Source organism: Pecten maximus, chromosome 6 (genome assembly GCF_902652985.1).
Source record: "Pecten maximus chromosome 6, xPecMax1.1, whole genome shotgun sequence".
Taxonomy (NCBI): domain Eukaryota; kingdom Metazoa; phylum Mollusca; class Bivalvia; order Pectinida; family Pectinidae; genus Pecten; species Pecten maximus.
The window spans coordinates 36092664-36118152 of NC_047020.1; the positions used below are offsets into that span (position 1 = coordinate 36092664).

At 36.0% G+C, this 25489-nt stretch overlaps 2 protein-coding genes across 16 annotated transcripts in view; one reads left to right on the forward strand and one right to left on the reverse strand.

Moving 5' to 3' along the window:
- Positions 1 to 16888, reverse strand: part of LOC117329665 — a 32411-nt gene extending 15523 nt beyond the window's left edge. Inside the window, exon 1 of the mRNA XM_033887716.1 lies at positions 16695 to 16888. The gene's annotated coding sequence lies outside the window, so the exon portion shown is untranslated. The remainder of the gene's footprint in view (positions 1 to 16694) is intronic.
- LOC117329662 (calcium uptake protein 3, mitochondrial-like) overlaps positions 1 to 25489 on the forward strand; it is a 154597-nt gene that overhangs the window by 4124 nt on the left and 124984 nt on the right. For all 15 annotated transcript variants that reach the window (XM_033887700.1, XM_033887706.1, XM_033887703.1 and 12 more), the window contains exon 2: positions 2367 to 2511. In XM_033887700.1, coding sequence (XP_033743591.1) covers positions 2367 to 2511 — 145 coding nt within the window. The remainder of the gene's footprint in view (positions 1 to 2366; positions 2512 to 25489) is intronic.

The window sequence follows — 25489 nt, forward strand, 5'->3', positions numbered from 1 at the left end:
AAATAGCTCTACTTTTTATATGAACCGAGTTATTGAAATGTACATCTTTTTATGTAGAAATCCAATTAACACATTTAGCTCAACTGATACTGCAGTCAAACTCTCATCAATGTTCTGTTAGTTACTAAGTAAGCTAGTTACAGGTTTACCACCTACATGACTCTAGCTCCCTTATGTTCACAGTGAGTGATCATATAGAATTGGGTTGTCGAGTGGCACAGTAGTAACTCACTCGCCTTTGGCCTAGGTGGCCCGGGTTCGATTCCCTGGTCAGATGTAAGAAGATCACCTGCTCAACCACATGGGTTTCTCTGGATACTCCAGTTTCCTCCTACATTAAGACCCCTTGCACACTTCCATCGGAAGTTTATATTTATAGATTTGTTGAGAAATTGTTATTTCAAGATGTTCCCTTGCTGAATTTTAAGCACTACATGAAGAGCCAGGATCATTTTAAGGCAGAATATTCCTTGTGACATCATAAGGGAGGCTTGTCACATGCAATCCAGAATAAACGGGTAGCAGCTGATGGCCAGCTCATTGAAAATCATAAGGGAGGCATGTCACATGCTAACCAGAACAAATGGGGTATCAGTTGGTGGCCACCTAATTGAGCATCATAAGGAAACCTGGCAACATGGTAACCAGAATAAATGGGGTAGCAGCTGGTGGCAACCTCATTGAGCATCATAAGGGAGGCATGTCACATACTAACCAGAATAAATGGGGTAGCATCTGGTGGCCACCTAATTGAGCATCATAAGGAAACCTGGCAACATGCTAACCAGAATAAATGGGGTAGCAGCTGGTGGCCACCTCATTGAGCATCATAATGAAACCTGGCCACATTCAAACCAGAATAAATGGTGTAGCAGCTGGTGGCCACCTAATTGAGCATCATAAGGAAACCTGGCAACATGCTAACCAGAATAAATGGGGTAGCAGCTGGTGGCCACCTCATTGAGCATCATAATGAAACCTGGCCACATTCAAACCAGAATAAATGGTGTAGCAGCTGGTGGCCACCTCATTGAGCATCATAAGGGAGGCATGTCACATGCTAACCAGAATAAATGGGGTAGCAGCTGGTGGCAACCTCATTGCATGAGCATCACAAGGAAACATGGCCACATGCAAACCAGAATAAATGGGGTAGCAGCTGGTGGCTACCTAATTGAGCATCATAAGGGAGGCATGTGACATGCTAGCCAGAATAAATGGGGTAGCAGCTGGTGGCTACCTAATTGAGCTTCATAAAGAAGACTGGCCACATACTATCTAAAACAATAATGGTATAGTGTCTTGCCTTAGGACACAGCCATAACAACACAGGTTGAACCAAACACCTCAGATTTTCCCTTGTGGTTGTATATTAGCCTGAATCTCAACTGACTAGCTTGGCCATATATGTCTGTGGCCCAGATTTATACATGGTATTATACTAATATACCCAGCCTTTTAAACAGTGTTAAATTTTGTTCATGACTTATTTTTGAATACATATTTTTTCTATACAGGTTTCTGCAAATTAGTTTTACCATTCAATAAAATATATGCACATGTATTAAGTATTTATGGCAAATGGAAATAGATATCACTTCTATACTTTATTTTGTTTTTACAATAAAATCTGTTTGATTGTACTCGGTAATTCTGACTAAGCACATTTTGTTTCTGTGAAGAATATGGTGCGTTGTATTATATGGACCTTATTAAACCCATTTTATAGTCATCTTACACATAATTACATTACCTACGAAAAAAGCTTAATAGCTTAAGTGACTAAATATTATGCCTGACCTGGGTAAATTAGTACTGGTAAGAGGCATTTAACATGCATGTTTTAAATCAATGTTTTCTTACGTTTTTGTTGTTGGCACTATCATTGTAATTTGAATAAAACGTTTTCACATGAAAGCTCAATAAACTTGTTATAAATTAAAACATAATAGGTTACAGGAAAGATTATCCACATAGCCTCCGAAAACTCTCTGCCACATCTTTAAAAATCACTGTAAAACTCTGTGACATCTTTCATTACCACAGTACATGCTTCCTTGAAATGCAACTACATCTTTAAAATGCTAATTGCTCCTAAAATCCTTCAGCCTCCTTAAAACTCGGTCATTAGAATCTCTAAATGGGTTTGTTTGTCCCTGTATAGCGCAAGCTCTTTGAACCCAAAGTCATAACGTCATGATTTTGTGCGTTGATGTGACATCATAACATGACAATCAATGTCATTGATATCAGTATGACGCCATGTTGGATTTTATTGTTGGAAACATCACAATGGCCGATATCTACATATAGGTATTGAATATAATGCTTCACATATAAAACAAAGGTGTTGTTGATGTTGACAGGGTGAAGATGGAAACAAAGAACCGAGAATTCCCCACACGTACCGAGAGGTACGGTACAGACAGTTCGCCTCTGTTGAGTACAAAGGTATTACCTACATGACTCCGCAAGACTTCCTTGAATCTGTTACAGAAGAAATGCCAAGACGTAAGTATATGTATAGGTAATAATGATAATTCATTTCTCAATCAGACTATTAATGATCAATGTCGCATGCGCAGTCATGCACCTATACTGATTATTATGCAAGTATCATTTTAACCACGAAGATCGACTGCTTTGAAAAACTTAGTTGAAATTTTTTAAGTCAACATCTTCAGGACGGCCTTGAGGATATTTTCAGACCAAGCTCACCTATTTAACTAAAATATCCGGGTTCAGCCATTTTCACTTCAGTGTATGCCAGCTAGTCTTTAGCGACCTTTGGAGCTCAATTTACCCATTTTCTGCACCTTACCTTGCTTGGCCACCATGCCTAGATTTCTAAGAACTGATATATATATATATATAATCTTCTGAGTGTTTTGGTTAAGTACATAAACATATATTGTTGAGAGTTTCAAACTTGTTGATAACAGTAAATTTGCAGCGATAGACGTCTCCTTGTGGTAGAAAAGCACTTAAAACTGTATAAAAATGATTGTTCTGGTTAATATACTTACTGCCTGCTAGGAGATTATAAAACTCTATATCATAGATGTACAAACAAATTTTTATATACGTATGTCTGGGGAGAGTTGATGCTAGTTGAGGCTGTTAAGTAGATTAAGAAGATCATTTCTGCATGATTTTTCGTGAAAATGTGACGTACCTGCATGGGTAAAAAAAATCCTGGATTTGAATGTATCAAAATTAAAGTAAATGTTGATAAAAATCATTTCCTAGTTAGAAATATAGATGAAATGAGATTTACACTGGTTAGTTATGTCTACTGTGCAATAATAATGTTCTGGTGGATTTTGTGTCGAGTAATATTATACTAATTATGTCACAATATTAGCTATATTGTGATGATGCATCTAGATGCTGTTGCTGCTGCTGCTGATGATGATTTTGCTAATATTTAGAATTATGATGATTATTGATTACTGATAATTACAGATGATGAAAGCATGATGTGCAAGTGAAATTTCTTTGATGTGTACTGTTAAAAAGAACTCATTGAAAAAATAATAAAAATCACAAAAAAAAAAAAAAAAACCTATGTCAATGCAGCACTGACCATGTCTTAGCCACTTTGCCTTGGACGACATACCAAATTTAATAAAATGTTTACTTAGTCTAAATGTGGATTTAAACTGTTGGCAGGTGGTAGGACTTTAATAAATCCTGAAAGCTATCTTTTGGGTATCATATTCCACATACTAAATGATAATTTGGGGATATACCCTATCAGGTCACAGGTGTAAACATTTGAAATGTTTAAGTTGAAAGAAGATATTCGCCAACATCAAACAGAAGACTGAATTGTCGTTTTGCATCAAATTTGTAAAAAGAAAAAGAATCTAAAAATTAGAAAGAAGAAAACTAATGAAATATTTTGGATAGAGCAAGGTTTTTATGGATCATTTAAGCTTGATTTTTTGAAAATTCTGAAATATTTTGTTTTGGACAATATACCCTAATAAGGGTTGAGATATGTACCACATCCAGGTGTCTGATATACTGTACAGTTTTGTCCTGATTATGAGTCTCCTCTGAACAGCTTCCTTTCTTCATATCATGTCACCAAGGAAGAAACAGAGTGGCTTTGAAAATCACTTAACAGCTTAAAAGCTTCAATGATTTTCTTGCGTATTTGTTACGGATAAAATTTCATTTCTCGTCAAACAAAATTTTCAATGATGTGGAAAACTATAAATTGTTCTGTATCAACATAAACACCCTGATAATCTGTCACAATCTCAGAAAAACTCAACCTAACAAAGACTTTGTCGAGGTGACGGAGATCAGATAGATTTCGTACCACTGATCTTCGGCACAAAGACGTACTTGTAAGATGTCACATGGAAAGCGATAAGCTTTGGATGCTAGCGGTGATAGATAAATGATATTTGTTTAAAAAATGTACGAGGGAGAATTTTGTAATGACCAGTATCGACGGGTGTTCATGATTCACACAAAATTTTTATGAATGAACTTTTTGTGCATAACAGAGGGACCGGCCAGTGGACCGAGCTTCGCTTGATCGCTCTGTGTTATATATACCAGTATAAAAGAATTTAAATCTCCACGTAACCTTGACTCTTTTCTGTATCTGTTCTAAACCTCCGATTTAGGTGCATTAAATCGCATTGCTGTGAGAACTACACTGGGGCAGGTCGTATTTCAACTCTGTTGGTTCATCTAAAATCCTTTTCGGGACATCATCGTTTGATTGTTTCTTTGTTTAGAATCCTTTAAGCACATAACTGAGATTTTTCTAAGTTGACATAACAGGCTCTATAGAAGTTTAAGTGGCATGGCTATCTGCTGTCCATCTCGGTGAAGATTTATCGAAGTCTTCTCATCTCTACTCCGAGACTGTTAGATGATCGAGATCATGCGATAATCTAATTTTGAAAACAAGAGGTGGCTTCATTATTTGTCGGATAAATGGATATTGGGTAATTTTGGGTTTGTCTTTTATTAAGACTGTGTTGTTTATAGCACACTGTTGCCTCGTTCATATTTTGTTCCCAGGATCTTGGAGTGATCTCTATGGAGTGTGTGAACGATGCAAATCAGTAGGAATTGAAAAGAACAAGAATTGTGTCATGAAGAAAAAACTCCTTAAAATGTCAAGGAAGATAATTCAAGCATTTTTCAAGGTCAAACAATACCACATTTTGATATTATCAAATTCAAAGTTACCTAAGCATGTAACAGTTGTTAGCAAAAACGGGAAAAAAAGAATAAAAGATAAAAAAAAAATGCTGGTTTAAAAAAACATGAAAAAGTCAGAAATGTAAATTTCTGGTATTTTGGCATTTTTCGGTTGTGAAGAAGAATGGAAAACAATTTACATTACAACATGTGTGAGATTATTCCTGATAATTTATTTTGCTAGAAAATTTGAAAACATTCTTATTCTCCGACCTTTCCCTGGCAGTTTTTACCATGTATATAACCTCATCCTTATACAAATGTACAGTAAATAAAATCTATTGAAAAAATAATGAAAATGAAACATATAGTACAGAGACTAAAAGTTAAAAACCAAATCTGCAAATCTCATATGAAATGGGAGCTCATGAAGGCTATAGTGCTGGTTTACATGGGTGGGCGAGTTGTACAGTGCAATTGCATTGGCATCACATGCACATCCTTTCTGACCCCATAATTGACCACTGTGTTTGTGTGTCGAGTCACATGTGTTTCCTCATACATTTGTTTCACCTGCAGTAAAACCGGTTCCCGCAAGCTAAAAAATCATTTCATCTAAATCAACACAAGTGATTAACAATACATTGTTTTACTTTTTTTTATTGTTGTAAATAAAGTGTATTTTATTGTTATATAACTCTGTAGGTATATGCCAATACATGTATGTATTTTTTTTCTGATCCGTTTCAAATCTCCTGTATATTGACCTTTCTGTGGGTGGCTGATCAAACTAGGAGAAAGCTCATTGTAAAACTAAAACTAAATAGCACTCCTTTTAAGTATCCAGATATACCCGAATGCTGACTTTGCTGATTTCGAAGGTATGACCTTGAATTATAACGCCCACTTTGATATCTGTTTGTGGTTTTGGTTCCAGGGGTCTTTACAAACATGTGACAACCTACGACATTTATATATGTTTACCTGCAGACTTGGAAAAACAACCTGTGTTAGATTTATATAATATATTTAATAGCAAGTTGACTGAGCATGGTACAGGTCTTGACAAATGTGGAAAAGTTTTTGCATGTAATCATGGGCAATATAATGACTGTGTGTACATGTATATTGTACTTACATGACTAGTATTCTCTGTTGAATTGCATTAAAGCAATAAGTAAATAAATTAAAAATACAAAATAAATATTCTGTTTGTCAAACAAGGATTCATACATTTTCAGCTTAAGTCTCAAAGTAATCTTATGTCTGTTCCTCTTTCAGTCCATCTGTTTGTCTGCACTGCATTGAATGTGTCAATCTGCAGTTTCCAAAACATTGCATGTGAGCATATCATGGGTTGGTTTGATGGATAATAGACATTCTGACTGGTTTTCTTTAATATATATGGAGTTATTGCCCTTTGCGTAAACTTTTCACATTTCAAACTTCTTCTCCAATCCCAACAGTGGGATTGAGCTGAAACTTGCCTGAAATGATCTTGAGATGTTTCAAAACACATTTTAAACTTCTCCAGTTCCACAGATGCCATTGAGGTGGAAATCGGTGAGAGTTTTAAGGAAGGGATCAAACAAAGTGTTGTTATTTTTCAGCCTTGTCAAAACTTTGACATGGCAGGCACAGTGGCCATTTTGTAACATGATTGCGCAATCATGGTTTTCCTGCTGAACAACACCTATTTCAAACTACTTCTCAAGTTCCACCTTTGGGATTCAGCTCTTACTTACCAGAAATGATCCTGAGATGGTCCTGACGAAGTGTTGTTATTATTTGGGTCGATGCAAAATCCAAGATGGCTGAGTATGTGTACTACAATAGTATAAGGGTCTTTAGAGTCAGATGACCTTTAAGGCCCATGGGCCTCTTGTTGTTTGATATTATTGTATTAGAGAACAGTACAGACCTAATGGAGTAGTATTTTTCTATATAGAAGTAATTATGGATTTTAATTGTTTGCTTAATTATTGCTCTGTGTACACAGAACAGTCAGGGTCATTTTGAGTTAGGGTTCCTTGTAGTAGCTGATGGCTACCTCAATGACCAACATACAGGAAGGACTGTCAAATGCAATCCACAGCTATTAAGATGAAAGTGTTTTGAACAAGATGCTGACTATGACAGCACAGGCTGAAAGTTTGCGTAGGAATCGAGCCACACACCTCTAATTATTATCTGAGGTTTATTTGGCCGACCCTCTACCGAAGGAGCTATCATACGGCCCCTCCATTACTTTAATAGAACATACTGTAACACTAGAGAGTATTGAACAGTATTTTGTTGTATATGAGACAAAATTATCTAAATAAAAAAAAAACCAAAACATATATATATATATACCTATACCAGGTAATAGAACAATACAATGACAAGACCTGGGACAGACAGAAAAGGAAGTTTAATTCTGCTCGACAAACTTGGTATGTTTACCTGTGTGGGACTGGTATTCAAGTACTATATATATGCATATGTACATGTATGTTGTTCATGGAAACTTAGGGTAGGGCTCAACCATTGGCAGTGTTCCAGCCGACAACAAATGTGTTTAGCTCTGGCAAGTCCCAAATACAGTAATGGATTTTCACATGGAAGTCTTATATATTTCTTATACCATTCTGTTCATTCACACGTTTAATAACGTCAACAAGAATCTTGTTCTTAATAATTTTTTTGGCTGACATGATTTTAATTTTAGCAAGAAATATAAAAAGTGTTAAAATTTAAAAACTGATATGTGTTATTGTATGTAGGTGTTTTTTTGTTTTGTGTGGGTGGAGGGGAGCGTTTGGCAGTAATTGTAAGGTACAGACATCTTTGGGAAAGGTAGTAAAACATGGTATACACCTTTGGAGAAATGTGAAAGAGTGGAGTGGGAAAGAATGCATCGGATGGTCAGGTGGCACAGAGGTAACACTACTTCCCGTAGGCGGCTGGGTTTGAATTCCTGAACAGACTTGAAAAGGTATAGGGCTTTGGTTTCATCCCATGGTAAGACCCCTTGAACACTTCCATCTGAGCCTTCGAGTGTGATCAGTTTAAGTTGATATGATTTGTTTTGCAATTGATGTAAATTAAAATCAAGTTAACATTTGCAAGGGAATTAATTTACCTGCTTGGTTTGTTACACAAATTGGGTCAGAGAATGCAGTTTTCTTTTGAGAAGGGGACATGACACAATGTTGTTGTCTTTTGAGGGAGATTTTCGATTTTAGAAAAAGGATGAAAGATTCTTTTTGTCCCTCAAAGAGTACATACATGTACGATTGTTTGCAAATAAATGCACAGTTTCAATTGTCTTTCTAGAAGGTTGATAAAATGCTGCTGTCTTCTGAAGGGCATTCATGATCAGTTTTAAGTAAGGATTGCACGGTGATTCATGTCTTGAATGAAGATAGGTAGGTCAGATATTTGATTAGAAAAATGTAGTTATCAAAAGAATTTAGAATAACATGATTCTGGTTATGAAAAAAAAAACCCCGACCATAATAACTAAATAACGACCTAAAATCTCAACATCTTTTGCATAAAAGGACAAAACATCTGTCTTCTTTTATTCGGTTCCTTTATTCGGTTCCTTTATTCGGTTCCTTTATTTGGTTAAACAGATTCTAAAGCTACAGGGACTTGTTGAACATGCAAATGCTTGTGATGAAGGTTTTGGATATTTGTTTAGGAAAGCTTCTGTTTACCTATAAGGTCAGTTGCCAAAAACTATGTTACTAGTACGTACCAGCTGGAACAATAGATACAGTGGTCAGGGAATATAGATACAGTGGTCAGGGAATATAGATACAGTGGTCAGGGACTATAGATACAGTGGTCAGGGAATATAGACACGGTGGTCAGGGAATATAGATACACTGGTCAGGGACTATAGATACAGTGGTCAGGGAATATAGATACAGTGGTCAGGGAATATAGATACAGTGGTCAGGGAATATAGATACACTGGTCAGGGAATATAGATATAGTGGTCAGGGAATATAGATATAGTGGTCAGGGAATATAGATACAGTGGTCAGGGACTATAGATACAGTGGTCAGGGAATATAGACACGGTGGTCAGGGAATATAGATACAGTGGTCAGGGAATATAGATACAGTGGTCAGGGACTATAGATACAGTGGTCAGGGAATATAGATACGGTGGTCAAGGAATATAGATACAGTGGTCAGGGACTATAGATACGGTGGTCAGGGAATATAGTTACGGTGGTCAGGGACTATAGATACAGTGGTCAGGGAATATAGATAGTGGTCAGGGACTATAGATACAGTGGTCAGGGAATATAGATATAGTGGTCAGGGAATATAGATACAGTGGTCAGGGAATATAGATACACTGGTCAGGGAATATAGATATAGTGGTCAGGGAATATAGATATAGTGGTCAGGGAATATAGATACAGTGGTCAGGGACTATAGATACAGTGGTCAGGGAATATAGACACGGTGGTCAGGGAATATAGATACAGTGGTCAGGGAATATAGATACAGTGGTCAGGGACTATAGATACAGTGGTCAGGGAATATAGATACGGTGGTCAAGGAATATAGATACAGTGGTCAGGGACTATAGATACGGTGGTCAGGGAATATAGTTACGGTGGTCAGGGAATATAGATACAGTGGTCAGGGAATATAGATACAGTGGTCAGGGAATATAGATACAGTGGTCAGGGACTATAGATACAGTGGTCAGGGAATAAACAAGTTGGTAATATGGGGACTTGAGTCATTAACAAGGGGGTAATATGGGGACTTGAGTCATTAACAAGGGGGTAATATGGGGACTTGAGTCATTAACAAGGGGGTAACATGGGGACTTTAGTCATTAACAAGGGGGTAATATGGGGACTTTAGTCATTAACAAGGGGGTAACATGGGGACTTTAGTCATTAACAAGGGGGTAACATGGGGACTTTAGTCATTAACAAGGGGGTAATATGGGGACTTGAGTCATTAACAGGGGGGTAATATGGGGACTTAAGTCATTGACAAGGGGGTAACATGGGGACTTTAGTCATTAACAAGGGGGTAATATGGGGACTTGAGTCATTGACAAGGGGGTAATATGGGGACTTTAGTCATTAACAAGGAGGTAATATGGGGACTTGAGTCATTAACAAGGGGGTAATATGCGGACTTGAGTCATTAACAAGGGGGTAATATTGGGACTTTAGTCATTAACAAGGGGGTAACATGGGGACTTTAGTCATTAACAAGTAAGCAACATAGTCATTAAGGAAAAGGTACTGTACAAGGGGGTATTATGCATGGGTCATGTAGTTATTGACAAGGGAGAAGGCTGAAGACAATTTCATTGGCAATGGGCCTCGGGTAATGTGAGAATATTACGATTAAAAATAATATATTGAGCAATTCTGTTGAGTGTCAACTTGGCAAGTGATTTAAAGTGATAAATTTGTTGTGAATGCTAATTATTTGGTCAATTACCGGTAGTCATTCCCCATAGTTATAACTGTTTAATTGATTACATTTAATTTGTGAACAATCATGAATGTATTTAGTTTGTTGTTTATCAACAGAAGTTATTTCCCCGTATCAGTGTTATAAGGCTTCCTATCCTTAATGCCTAACTCTTATCCTTATAGACAGTTTGACTTAACAACTGTAATTTGTGAAACAAGTACTAAAATTTTCATAAAGCAAAGATGATACTCAGTTTTGTAGTAAAAAACATACCCCCTGATAGATTCAAATCTTCAGGGTGGCCAAAACGTTTTGAAGTAGTAAGTCACACTTCTCAGCCCGATGAGCTCAGGTCATCTGAGGAGACGAAGAGCCCATAACTTTTGTACTTCGGGGCTGTAACTTCGGGATTCAGGTTACTTTTGGGCGCACTGATGGACTAGTTTCTATTGGTTTGAACTTACGGGGATAATCTGGAGCTTGCATCGAAAGTGGAAGGTGCATTTGATGACAGACTTGCATATTGTGAGTTAATGCTCTGTGCAGTACGGTAGCCATTTGTGGTCTACCACTTTTAACATATCAGGTTCGCTGTTACATACTTGTTGAAGAACCACAGATAGCCCTATGTGCAGAAAAGAGTCCCTTTCATCCTGGACTGGGATGGGATATTAAAAACTTACGGAGAGAGGAGTTTGCTTGAATATAAGATAAAACAAGTATCAAAATGGTATGCTGGCTTACAAACTTTAGCCTTTGAAATTCTTTCAATTTTAAAAACATAATTGATATTGCATGTTCTGATATTGTAAGTTAGAAGTGGATTTCCATTGCTTTGTAAACTTACTTGTTTGCTTGCAAGTGTAAATTAGAATGTGCCTGAAAGTATTACAGAGAAAATGCAGAAATTGAAAGGCGTGGTACGTGTATAGACGGATGAATTCGGATATCAGTAGGGAATAGTATTATAAATATTGAAAGAGTATATAGATTCTTAAGTTCTTCGGAGATGAAATGAGATGATAAATTTAGAGAATCAGCTCGAAGGACAGTAACACAAGATGTGTTAGGAAAAAAAATGATCCTAATTATTTTACATTTTATAGTCTCACATCACAGTCCATCAAAAAGAAAATAAAAATTACAAGATCTGTGAATCCAACCGGCTTCGACATGTTAACTGTAGAGTAGCTATGATATCAACTCGCTGAACCGTGACGATGATATGATAGAGTTTACCCGATTTCAAACAAGATATAGCGGATGATGCATTTCGGAGACAATGGAGAAGAAAAAGATACGCATTACTTTGTTCCGACATGTCTAGGGTAGCCGAGCAACCCTGTTACGATTTTACGAATAAATTTGTTGGATTTCCATATTTAACAAAGAAGGTTTATTATACTTTGTAATGACAGTCAACGAATACAGATGTTATCTGCACCGATTTACTGCACACTTAAATATTAATCACATACCTGTTGATATTTGTGTGGTTCATTACCTGTACAGGTATCAGCAGAGATGTTTGGAGTGATATGCCTCAGTAACTTGTAGTAAATGAAACTTAAAACGAGTGGAAAAACTGTGTATTTGATATGATAATGTCGGTGTCAGAATTTTAGATTGATTCTAGAATTAAGGTATTTTAAGTACAAAGGATTTCATTGTTTGTTGCTATATATATACCTATGAACATATTTTAAATTTGTTGTTTGTTTTGTCAAAAAGGAACTTATTTAGTAGTTAAGTAACATAGATAATATTGATGACTTTCAGTATAAAACAAGTTAGATATTTAGTTGGTTTTAACTGTTAAAGGTTCCTAAAATAATTTTTCCATTTAAGTAAAAATATTTGGACTTTTTCCTTAAATAAGAAAAAGTCGAGATATGTTTTCTTAGTTTGAATTTTACTTTAAAGGGATTTTCGATCAGTTTAGGACCATAATAAGTAAACATTCTAACTTAACCGTATTCACCGCAAATAGCTGCCTCTAAAAGTGCCCCTCCCCTTTCCAGTGGAGAAATTAAAATTATACAAATGCCCCTAGGCCTCCTAAGCGTGAAACAACTTCAAAATAAGTCATGTTTATTACATTTTATATGTAGAGGATTAAGTTAGGTGATCAAAGCAAGACACCTGCTAAATCGTGAATATCTTGTCACAATGCATCAAACTTTTTCCTTATCAACTTTTTGTTCATAACATAGATTTTTAAGTTAACTTAATAAGTGCCCCCTCTGTAACCATTTCTATAATTAAGCACCCTGAGTACTAATTACAGCAATTACATTGTGATGTCAGAAAATCTTGGCTTTGTATTATAGTCTTATATTCATTTCAATTTAATACAAAATTCATTACTGAAAATATCTTTTCAAATTTTCATTTGCTCTCACCATGAGGATAAAACTAAATAAAATGAAAATTTCTCATCTCCAATACTCATTTGAAATAAAATCTTATATGTTGGGTTTATTGCTTTTGAATAGCCAGGGCCATTGAGGCGGGGTTTCCTTGTAGTAGTTGGTGACTACCTCTATGAACAATGTATGGGAAGCTTGTCGCATGCCATACAGAGCCATTTGGGTAAAATGTCTTGCCCAAGGACACAACCAGGACAGCACAGGCCGGCCCATTCCGGGCTCCTGAGAATTAACACAAACTGACTGACCCCAGAGCGTTGAACCATCCACTAAATCATCACCTGAGATATGTGGCTGGTGCTCTTACCCCCCACCCCAAAACCAACCCCACTTGAAATTTGTCGAAAATACTCATACTCTCTGATATACTATATACCCCAATGTTGTTGAATTTTAATAAGCAGAATTCCCACTTTTCATGATTTGTATATCAATTAATTCAATTGAATGATATCAGGGTTTAGATTCCGTGTTCTCTGTGACAAGGTATATATACCGTGAATTTCCCACACCATTTAATGATCCTAAAGCTCAACTTGACTTCCAGTAAGTATCGGTTTCTTTCACACAGTTTAAACAAAACCATTTAAATTCTTTGGTTGGTAATTATCAATGAGTATTGTTAAGTGTTAGAAAGTGGTCAGGTACAATCGCATGTTTATGTGAACAGCGATTACCGGCCAAGTGCTATTGTTGTTGGATTTTCCACAGATTAGCTCCAAATCATGGACAGCTAACGAAAAGCTGCACAAAAACAAATTGATAATATACATGCTATGTAACCGTTTAAAATCTTTAGGAGCTCACACCGTACGTAAGCTAAAGGAACAAAATCGGAAATCTCATCAGTATGAAAAGAGAGAGATTTTAGGTTTGATTAATGATTAAATTAAAATTTCAGCACAGATGAAATTTCTATGTTCAAAACAGGTTGATAGAATCATTGTGTATTAGTAAATTTATCCAATATATCAAGACAAATTCATTCAACCATAGAATTTATGTTTCAAGCTGCAAAATTGGTATTTATAAAATTGCTTTCTGACTTGGTTTCTTTTATGACATAATACTTATTATGTGATTTCTTTTTGAATTCAGAAATTTTCCGTTTAAAGGATTTCTCTATTCCTTGCAGTGTTTGTGGTAGATTTCATTGAAACTGATTTTGATCACTGTGAATTGGTTAATCGTCAACACTTTTCTGTTGGAGTTTAAAAGTTCGACAATACTTAGGGGTGCATGTAAAAGAATTGTAAATAAAAAATGGAGGCCACGAAATTCCTTGATAGTATGAATATATATGGTATTGGATATCAATCGAGAAGGATAATTTAAGATTAAAGTTTAACTATAAAAGCTATTATTCCAAGGCCACACTATGTACAGTGATCTTCATATTATATAAGAACAATGGAAAGGGATCATGATTTGTATTTCAACTCAGTAAATATCCAAACATGCTGTGTATTTCCAAATCTAGGTAATACGAAAAGCAAACACACGTACATTGCTATTGAATATAAATGCGAGGTTAACGTGTTTGGTATAAGTCTGAATGTTCATTTTTGGCTTTTGTACTTTAGGTTTGCTTGGTAGCGATCCATTTTTCTTTTCAGCTGACATGCCTTGCATAGCTAGGTATTGTATAGAAATTCTGGCATATTTAAAACAGTTTGTTAAAAATAGAAAGTCTTTCAATTTGAAATATTTCAATAAAAAAATGATTCCCATTGTAATGTGCTGTAGGGCACTTCAAATTCCAAAAATAAATTCAACATTTAATTTATTTATAAATTAATTGATCTGGATTAAATAAGTTGACTGTGAAAAATATTGACTGAGAATTGCATGATTAGCATTATAAGTAAGCCGAATTTCTATAAGTAATATTTATGTCCATGTAATCACAATTAAATGATATTTAACACTTCTAAATCTAGAGATCAAAATTTTTTCGTCATTGTATTAACATTTTTTGAATATTTAATATTTTTTAAGTCTGTAATGTATGTGGAATGTTACAAATAATTCGTTGATTTAAATACTCCAAGTAATTCCACCACTTGACTTTCACACTTTGACGGATAATTTGTTCGCCTCAAGGAACGACCTTCTTAGACGGATCAGAAGGTGTTTAATTACCTAAAATATGCAAAAAAGTGTTATCTCCCCTTCCTTCAGTGTATTGGCGTCTGCTCTAAGTTAAATTAAAAACGGTCTTGGTCAGAGTAATTTAAAACAAGAACCTAAACACAGATATGTTTTATAACTAATGTAGATTTCTGAAGATGTTTAATTTTGTTAGATGTTTGTATACTTAAAAACCAATGTGTTAAAGTGTTGATGCAGAATAGATTATCATCAACCAATATTTTATGCAAGTTTAACCATGGAGTTAAATGCTATGTTAAAATTTCAACAACATATATTTTGTAGAAAGTTTCAATGAATTTGGCCAAATGTTAACAAAATTTTAAAATAACAAAGGTTTTACAGAATGCCGCCATATTTTTGGAATTGATTAATATTTTGAGAAGGTTGGTGTGAAAGAATTTGTGTAGAATGTTTCTGAAAAGACTTTATATGGCAAAGATTCTGAAGAACGCTTTTTGTGATAAGTATATGTTTATTCTGTAGAAGGTATAAATGATGAATTATATAGAAAATTATGTCAAAATTATCTTTTTGAAAAGGCTAGCACTTATTGATGAAGGTATTTGTCATTTGAAAGAAAGATGGAACATCATTTTCAAGTTTATGTAGTAATTGTCTGTTTTAAATTTGTATTCCCCAAACTGTAACTTGGACTAATTTGGACTAGTCAGGTATGTCAAAATTCTTCTTGTCACTAAAACTAAGAACGGAATCTCTGAAGGTATGTGATTTAGTCTTCCATTTATACTTATAGTTTATTGTTTTACAAATAATGAACAGTGAGTGTGATTATATTGACACACGGGGTACATGATGTTTACCAAATATATGTTATATTGTAAAAAATGTGCTTCTGCAGTTTTCCCAACTGCAAGCTATATACTGCACACGTACATTACTCAATAATTCATATCATGTGTTGTTTGTACTTTAAAATTGTCAAAATTGTTAGCCGCACTTAATAAATTATGAAAATGGTTTGATTGAAACAAAAAGTGTAAAAAATATACAAAAAGAAATTGTATTGAACAAGAAAAGAGAAAAAAAAGAGGATGTTTGATTGAATCTTTAACCTGAAATGAAACATAGATAGGGATATTTCAGGGTAATTTTTTATGGGAATTTGTGATTGAGGCTTTATTCTTTAATAAAATGTGAAAAGTGCTGATAGTTCACTTTCGCTAATCTTACATATATATAGTGAACAGCAGCTGATTTCGGCTGACTTTGATTTAAATCCCACCTATAGGGACGAGGCGGCCTGATCACAAGTCTACCAGCGGTTTGTACTTAGGTAGACAGTATGTAGGTTCAGCTTTTCATGGTCAGATAATGTTACACACATACACATTAATCCAGGTCGTTGATATACGTTTATGTAGCTTATCCAGGTACGACGTACCTGATAAATATTCAAACTTCCCAAAAGTCGGGGAGATCGAAGAATTACAGGTACATTGACCTGGTTCTATTTATATACGTTCTGTCACCTACCTGTGTCTAACGAAGGTGGTTGAAGGTGTGTGTGATTAACATCTTTTGAGCTGTGAAGATTTGGTCATTGTGTTCATACAGTTGGGGAATGTTTCGAACTTTCTCACTTTGTCCATTGGATGTAGAATGGGTCCTCTTTCCTCTTCACAAACTTAAGGAAGGTTTTTTCTCTTTCCTCTATCCATGAGGGAAATTTAAATGTCTTGCTTGATATTGATATTTAGTGAATGGATGGACGTCCATCCCTTTATCAGGTGTTGCGTCGAATTAGATTGTTGGAAAACAACGTGTCTGGACATGTCGGTCTTTGTTTCGATATACATTATCAGAACCTGTGTATAGTTGTTATTGATCTGAGGACCCACAGATCTCTCCTGTTTATTTCATACGATACACGATACATGTAAGCAAAGGTATATATATATATATATATATATATAATATAGATCTGCTCGGTCACTAAATGTGTTAATATGTACCGTAAACGCCGTCTGGTCACACCTTGTTTGGGCGGTCACTTATCAATTGTTTGTCAATAACTGCAAAATTTTCTGTTAAGTGGATATAGGAAGTTTGTCGTCTTTTGAAGTTTAAAATGTTGGTGATGGCTCATCAGGATAAAATAAACACAGACATCCCAGGATCTGCCCACATATGTATATGCTGTGGTATATTTATACAGATAATACCGGTAGATTGTCACCATCAGGAATTTCAAATATCCTGACTATGTTAATGAGCAATTGTCTAAATAAAAAATTAAGTTGCTTTGAGAGAAAGTTGTTTGTATTGTCTTTTTTTACCAGATATATAAAACAAAACATTAAAATATATTTTTTTTTTCAAATTATTATATAAATTGCATAAATTATCTACAAATTTTTGGAGCATTTGGTTTGTTTGAATTAAAACCTTCCTGTTGTATAAAACTTCCTATAGTTTACTAAAGAGTTGAAATTTTAAGTTTAAAAATAGATATTATTAAACAAAACTTGCAATAAATCATAAATGATAAAATATGTGTTCCTCATATAAATGAATGATAACGATGTAACCACTCGTCTTCAGTTAGTAGCAGTTGAAGAGCAAAGATTGATGGTGCATGAACGGATACAACGGTTACAACCCGATTTGATGTTTGTGTACATCGCTATCAGGTATATACCTGTGGTACTCGAATCATATCACTTTGGCCCTTCACACCTCCTTCAAGCGAGGGCAAACAAGGGGAGACAACTGGGGTGCAGTCCGATAACGAACAGGATCCTGCTTACAATGGGTGCTAGCGATCAATTTTAAATATAGTGTCTTCACACCCAGTAGGGGGTGCGTTTATCTTTTGCCGTAATTTGGTAGTCCGAATTACATCATGAATTCCACTTTCACTTCAAAAATCCTTTTCACTAATGTAGATACGATTCAAGAGTTTTACAGATATACGTAATCTGAAAGAGGTAATTTGAAATCCTTTTGAAAACCCTTCTGTGTATGCACAATAATCGAGGTTGTGGCCAAAATCAACAGATCGCTGTAGAAAATGCATTCATGATTTCGAGGGTTGTTGTCCGTCTCTTATATAACTTATCAAAGTTTTCTATTACATCCAGCACTACACTAGCCCTAGATTAAATAAAATCCTAAGTATTTCAATATACTAGCGCGCTACGCAATGATGTTAATTTATTAAATATGAATTGTACACAAATATCTAGAAGAGAGTTTAGAGGCATCAACTAATGCAGGAAGATCTCATATAAGTTTTACAGGAATGTTCAAATATATACTATGTCTTGTCACTGTGACAGTAGGGAATTAGCTCCACAACACCAACACCAGAAAGATCAACAAAACTTTGATCATGTGACGTTTTCCACCCAATAAGTCACTCTTCCACCTCACGTTTGTATAAAAAGAAGAGCTAAGTAAAAGGGCTTGGTGAACTCGATTGTTGATGTATGTTTTGTACATTCCAGGGTAGGGAAAGTGTGTTCTGCATATTTATGGTGAATGTGCACAAAAATCGATGATTGTAACCCTTGTTATTGAACATATTACAGATCTGAAATTTATTGATCGAGTGTGTTATCAATGTACTGTAAAACCATTTGTATTCTGATATCCTGACCTGACCTCTGAATATTCTGATGTAGTGCCTTATTTGACCCCTAAGTATTCCGATAACCTGTCCAATCTGACCCCTACATATTACTATTCGACCGTCTGTTTTCTAAGATCTTGTCTTAACTGACACCTGGGTATTCTGTCATCCTGTTGTAGCTAACACCTGAGTATTCTGACATCCTGTTGTAGCTGACCCCTGAGTATTCTGACATACTGTTGTAGCTGACCCCTGAATATTCTGACATCCTGGTGTAGCTGACCCCTGGGTATTCTGACATCCTGTTGTAGCTGACCCCTGAGTATTCTGACATCCTGTTGTAACTGACCCTTGAGTATTCTGACATCCTGTTGTACCTGACCCTCTGAGTATTCTGACATCCTGTTGTAGCGAACCCCTGAGTATTCTGACATCCTGTTGTAGCTGACCCCTGAGTATTATGACATCCTGTTGTAGCTGACCCCTGAGTATTCTGACATCCTGTTGTAACTGACCCCTGGGTATTCTGACATCCTGTTGTAGCTGACCCCTGAGTATTCTAACAACCTGTCTAATCTGTCCCCTGGGTATTCTGACATCCTGTTGTAGCTGACCCCTGAGTATTCCTTCATCCTGTTGTAGCTGACCCCTGGGTATTCTGACATCCTATTGTAGCTTTAACCCCTGTGTATTCTGACATCCTGTTGTAGCTGACCCCTGAGTATTCTGACATCCTGTTGTAGCTGACCCCTGAGTATTCTGACATCCTGTTGTAGCTGACCCCTGAGTATTCTGACATCCTGTTGTAGCTGACCCCTGAGTATTCTAACATCCTGTTGTAGCTGACCCCTGAGTATTCTGACATCCTGTTGTAGCTGACCCCTGAGTATTCTGACATCCTGTTGTAGCTGACCCCTGAGTATTCTGACATCCTGTTGTAGCTGACCCCTGAGTATTCTGACATCCTGTTGTAGCTGACCCTTGGGTATTCTGACATCCTGTTGTAGCTAACCCCTGAGTATTCTGACATCCTGTTGTAGCTGACCCCTGAGTATTATGACATCCTGTTGTAGCTGACCCCTGAGTATTCTGACATCCTGTTGTAGCTATAACCCCTGAGTATTCTGACATAATGTTGTAGTTGACCCCTGGGTATTCTGACATCCTGTTGTAGCTGACCCCTGAGTATTCTGACATCCTGTTGTAGCTAACACCTGAGTATTCTGACATCCTGTTGTAGCTAACCCTGGGTATTCTGACATCCTGTTGTAGCTAACACCTGAGTATTCTGACATCCTGTTGTAGCTAACACCTGAGTATTCTGACATCCTGTTGTAGCTAACACCTGAGTATTCTGACATCCTATTGTAGCTAACACCTGAGTATTCTGACATCCTGTTGTAGCTAACACCTGAGTATTCTGACATCCTATTGTAGCTGAGACCCCCGAGTATTGATGTAATGTTGTAGTTGACACTGGAGGATTCCAATAACCTGTCTAATCTGTCTCCGGAATATTCTATCATATATCCTGTCTGATCTGACCAATGTGTAATTTGACAAATTATCTTAATATGACCCATGTTAGTTTAGACATGCTGTATGATAGATCTGACAACAGAATATTCTGACATGCTAATGAATCCTAATAATGTATTGTTAACTTAACTTATAAAATACCACTATAATAAATTGTTTACCAAATGTTTGTACAGATGCAAAAGTCCTGTAGTGAGATATTGACTTAGTACTCTGACAATTTTAATATTTTTTCCTCTAAGATTTTAATTAAAAAATACTTGTATTTAATTAATTCAGAAGGTTTTAAATTATTTGGATTAACAGGATTTTGTGTGAATGGATCTAGGTTAACTAAGTATGTCTGAACGATTGTATTATTTTTTTTTTACTGCTAGTAAAAGTTGTTGGCGTTTACCGTAAGTATATATAGGCCGATAGTGAGATAGGGACAACTTTCACATAATGTTTTACCTCCATTACTGGGAGATTTATCTGAATCCCTTCATCAAAGGAGAAAAGTCTTCTGTTGACAAAGATCTTCGATAAAAACAAACATTTACATCCTATGGAGTATGTAATAAGATGTATTTATTAAATTCTCTACACTTCGATCAGACCAAGGTTCTGTGTAGCCCCGGGTCGAAGTATATATCTTACAAGGGTTAGTTTTAAAGCCAAGATAAATGAAAACGAAAGGAACATATTGTTTAAACCACAACAAACGAAGAATTTTTCATATACCTACATTAGATTAGAAAGTGCCATTTAATAGGCTGAGGGCTGTATTTCCCAGGTAGTGTAAGAGATACACAGACACTTTTACCGGCTTGTTTTTGCAGCGTAATTTATCACAGAATTTTATTGAGATTTACGTAAAATCTTTAAGCTATCTTCAAGTCTTTTAAAGGAATCTGAATTCAAACCTTTGATACCGTACTTTAGATTTTACCTTTTATCTTTGAAATTTGTCTCGGAGGATCTGCGACTGGTGTGGGGCAAGTATTTCTCGTGAACTCTTACAGTAAGCAGGATTATTGTAGGTTTCTTAGCGTGTCTGGTCAGGGTAAGCCTAGGTGTAGCCGAAAAAGAATGTACTGAAAATGATTTCCGTAATTCTGATCCGCCAAGCAGAGGAATGGGCAACACATGGTATGACCTCTTAGCTCAAATATAGGAGTTGGAATTCATTTGCTGGTGATTTTATTGCCTGGATATGGGTGGGCTTATTTCTAAACATGGACTTGTTGTAGGATATAAAAATATTTCCTATTTCTAATTATTATTAAGTATGTAATAGACCATGTGTACAATTCATGCAACATCAAAGCAGCATAGGTCACATAATGGTTATTAAATTTTTTCCTGTTTATGGTATTATCAGGCAGGAACCAGGCCTCGACCCGTAAACACCTCATTTAAATCTCATCAATATGTAAAGTTTAATTGAGTAACAGAAGTGGGCTTAGGGGTTAGATGAAGTTTCGTATCAAAATTTTTATCAGAAAAAATGAGGTGAAACAAGGTCATCCTTTGTAGATGCAGAAATTGGCATTTGGCAGGGATGCCCTCTTGAACTGTCCCTATTTACCTCATGACACAATGATCAGCTTGCTGTACTAAAGCTATAGTAGGTGTCATCAACTGACTTGCACCAACTGATGCTTCCAGACTGAGGGCTGGTGGGTGTGTGGTGGATGTTGAGTAACACTTTCCCACCCCCTCATCAGTATAGACAAAACCACAGAAACACATGGGCCAACAGGTAGGTAAATACCCCACACCTACAACCAACACAGACCACATGAAAGGCAGATCCGTCGAAGAGGAAGCAGAAATCTCCGGACCACAAGGAAGTTTTGTGAATGAAGAAACAGATGAGATGATCGAGTGTGTGTTTAAATCTCTAACCGTAACTTGCCAATAATCTGGCTGAGAGATAGATTATTTCTGTTACACAACTACCGGTACTTATAGCCAACCTAAATAGGTCAGGTGGCTGGGGAGTCTGGTGTGGTACAGTAGTGAAGTTAAGGAACTGATAGGACGGAAGGGGAGGGTCTGGGGGTCTGGGATGATGGGGAGGGGTCTATGTGTGTTGTTTTCATGATGAATGATGAAATGAAGTTTTGTTTTTTATTAAGGATTGTGGTAGTGGTGGTGGTGGAGAGGGGTAGGATTCTGGGAGGTGCATTCTCATTAGTTCTGGGAAATGGAAGCCCACAGCAGAAACACATATGCTGTAATTATAATGGCATTCATGGTGACATAATGACATCAGTGTCATGACTCTTCCCAGAGATTATCTCTGGAAATGAAATCATCACAGCTGATAAGAAACACCTTACTTATATAGTTGCATCATTATTTTTCTATTATGTCAGAAACTTTTTAAAATCTTATATCTGTATATACAGATATTTTGTTATTGGATAATTAATTTGAAATTATTTACCAAAACATACAAGCTGTTGCATTGTATACCATATTAATTTCCTTGAATGTGATATCCAAGATGGCATATTAAGCAATGCAACCAGATTGTAAATTAACTATTATGCCATGATAAGAGTGTCAGTATGCCCCCCCCCCCCCCCTCCCCTAACCTCAGGTGAAGGTTAGAGGTGTATGGTTGCATGCTCCCTACCAGTGTCTGTGTTTCTGGGGAAGCTGAGATAGAGGCTGGTCTGTGTTGTTGTGGTTGTGTCCTTGGGCAAGACTCTTTACTCTTACACTCTATCCTGTTGCATGCTACCTCTGGATGGCTTGCAAAAGGCCTCCCATAAGTTGTTGAGTCAGGTAGTCACCAACTACTACAAGGAGACTCAAAATGGCCCTAGCTGTTCACGGGGCGATAAACCCAGCAAACAAACAAACAAACATATGCATGATCATCTTTTCTATTGGGGGGAAAAAAGTGAATGTGAGAATATGAAACAGTTTAACAGGTTACTTATGTCCTGTATTACCTGTACTACAGGTAAAGTTGTCCTGGTACACGAGCTGTACATTAGGTCCAAGGTAGGTCCATTCACCTGTTCATCAACGAAGATAAAGGTATATAACATTGCTGTGAAAAAGTCTGTCACGGCTTGCCAATGGCATGTCAAACCCATTCCTGCGTTTGTTTCTTGTCCGCTGTTCAAATCTCGTTTTAATTTTATCACTTTACATGAATAACTTCAAAGCCGAGAGGTGACAGAATTGATATTTGATTTGGCAGAGTAGGGTAGAAATTGTTGATACTTTGTTAATACCGGGGGAAATAAATCCACAATTTATGAACTGGCCTTATTGTTTTAAGATGTAATAAAATCGTCAGTATACAGAGTAATGACCATATATCAGAACTGTCTACCTGTGCTCTATAACCCGAATCGTAGGTGTATTAAACATTTTTACAGACCTTCTGGTGATGAACTCATTTGATTTTACAAGTTTAGATTATAATGTTGTAAATTATTGTAAATTGCAGTTGATTTCTCTTTACGTAATATTGAAGTCTTATTTCTGTTAATATCATGTTTTCTAAAAGCACCATTTTCCCATCCTATATATTGTGTACATATATATAGTTTAATTGTGTCATATATCTTACAAAGCTTCAACAGAAAATCAAATCTATTAATATCAAATATTGCTTTATATCATGGTTGCTCTGACAAATGTTCTATATTAGGAGGAGAGATTTGTTAATGTCAAATGCTGCTTAATATCACGGTTTTCTCTAGCTGGTGTTGCGTAATAAGAGGAGTGTCGTAATATCTTTTGACAGAAAGTTAAAAACATTTGGTGGAAACTGGAAAGAAAAAATGATGGATGACACGTCATCTGTTAAACTACATTAGTAACATTGGTTTTCTTTGTTCTTTACACTTTTGTTTTTTTTATGATGATGATATTAACGCAGCAGTAACAGGACAAAAAAACAAGGTACACATTTGAAAAACAATTGGCTTTGGCTGCCAAGAACAACACAGAAACGGCAGACAGGATGGGTTTTTGATCTCGTGTCTGTAAACAATGGTTCCTGTGTACAGTATTCATATCCACCTTAATCCATGAGTCCCGCTTCCCGTTTTTCATTTCCATACTAGGGTTACTTCAAAAACAGTTGTAATCAAAAGGTCAAGGTCAAAGGTCAAAAGCTATAACAATGGGGAAATCCTGACAGCACCAGCTGAAAATAAGATTTCATGATGTATTTTTGGGATAAATTGCAGGGATATGTTTCAATAATGCACATTTCCCCATCATTTGAGTCACTTTCAGGTAGACAATTCACGTGTATGACCTTGGCATGGGACCAAAGGTCAATGCTGTTGTATCTTATTGCAGACCTCTTTCTGGCCATTTTATATTTGCCCCCCTCCCCTCCCCCTCCTTCTCCGGTATATATAACTATCAATAATCATATTGTTTTCAAAAAAAACAATTACACTGTATTTCTTATGAGGAGTATATTTATAATTCTCTTTGGTAGAATCCATTTTGACCTTGACCTATTTATAAATTTAGCAAATGATTAAAGGTCGCCCATAAAGTGAATGATTTAGAATAATCATACTTATAAAACGCTATAAAGATATGATCATACGCATTAGATAAAATAAATCTGTTTATCGATCCATAATATTGTTTGACGGAATTGTAATTGAAACTCATGCATATTCATCTGCATTCCTAATTAGGTGAACTTGCCAGAAATCTACGCCTGATAGCAATATTAGGTAGTTATATGTGACAGTATTTTTTTCTCATTCTGTTCTAGTTTTATTTATGCAGGACATTTTATGCATTGGCTACAGTTTGATGAGCTATAAAGTAGTATTTTCCCTACAATTGTGTGGGACCTTAAGGTGCAAATCCCAAGTCTTAATTCTCCCGAGATCATCAGTTGATTAACAATCAAATTGAGCGTAATTCCTTCCAAGTATGTAATTGTCGAGAGATTTAACCCTAGATTTACAGATGGTGTATTTAAATTGAATTCATTATCGGGCTGATTTGCCTCTAGTGATAATGAGTAAGATTTGTATCTTAAGAAAAAGGAACGCCCCCTTTTTTTAAATTGTTTTTTTTTTCTTTTCCTATTTAAGACTGAACTTTGCTATGTTTGTACTCGGGTAAAGGTTTTTTACAATGATAACAACTGACAAAAGATTCGCAAAATTGCTGT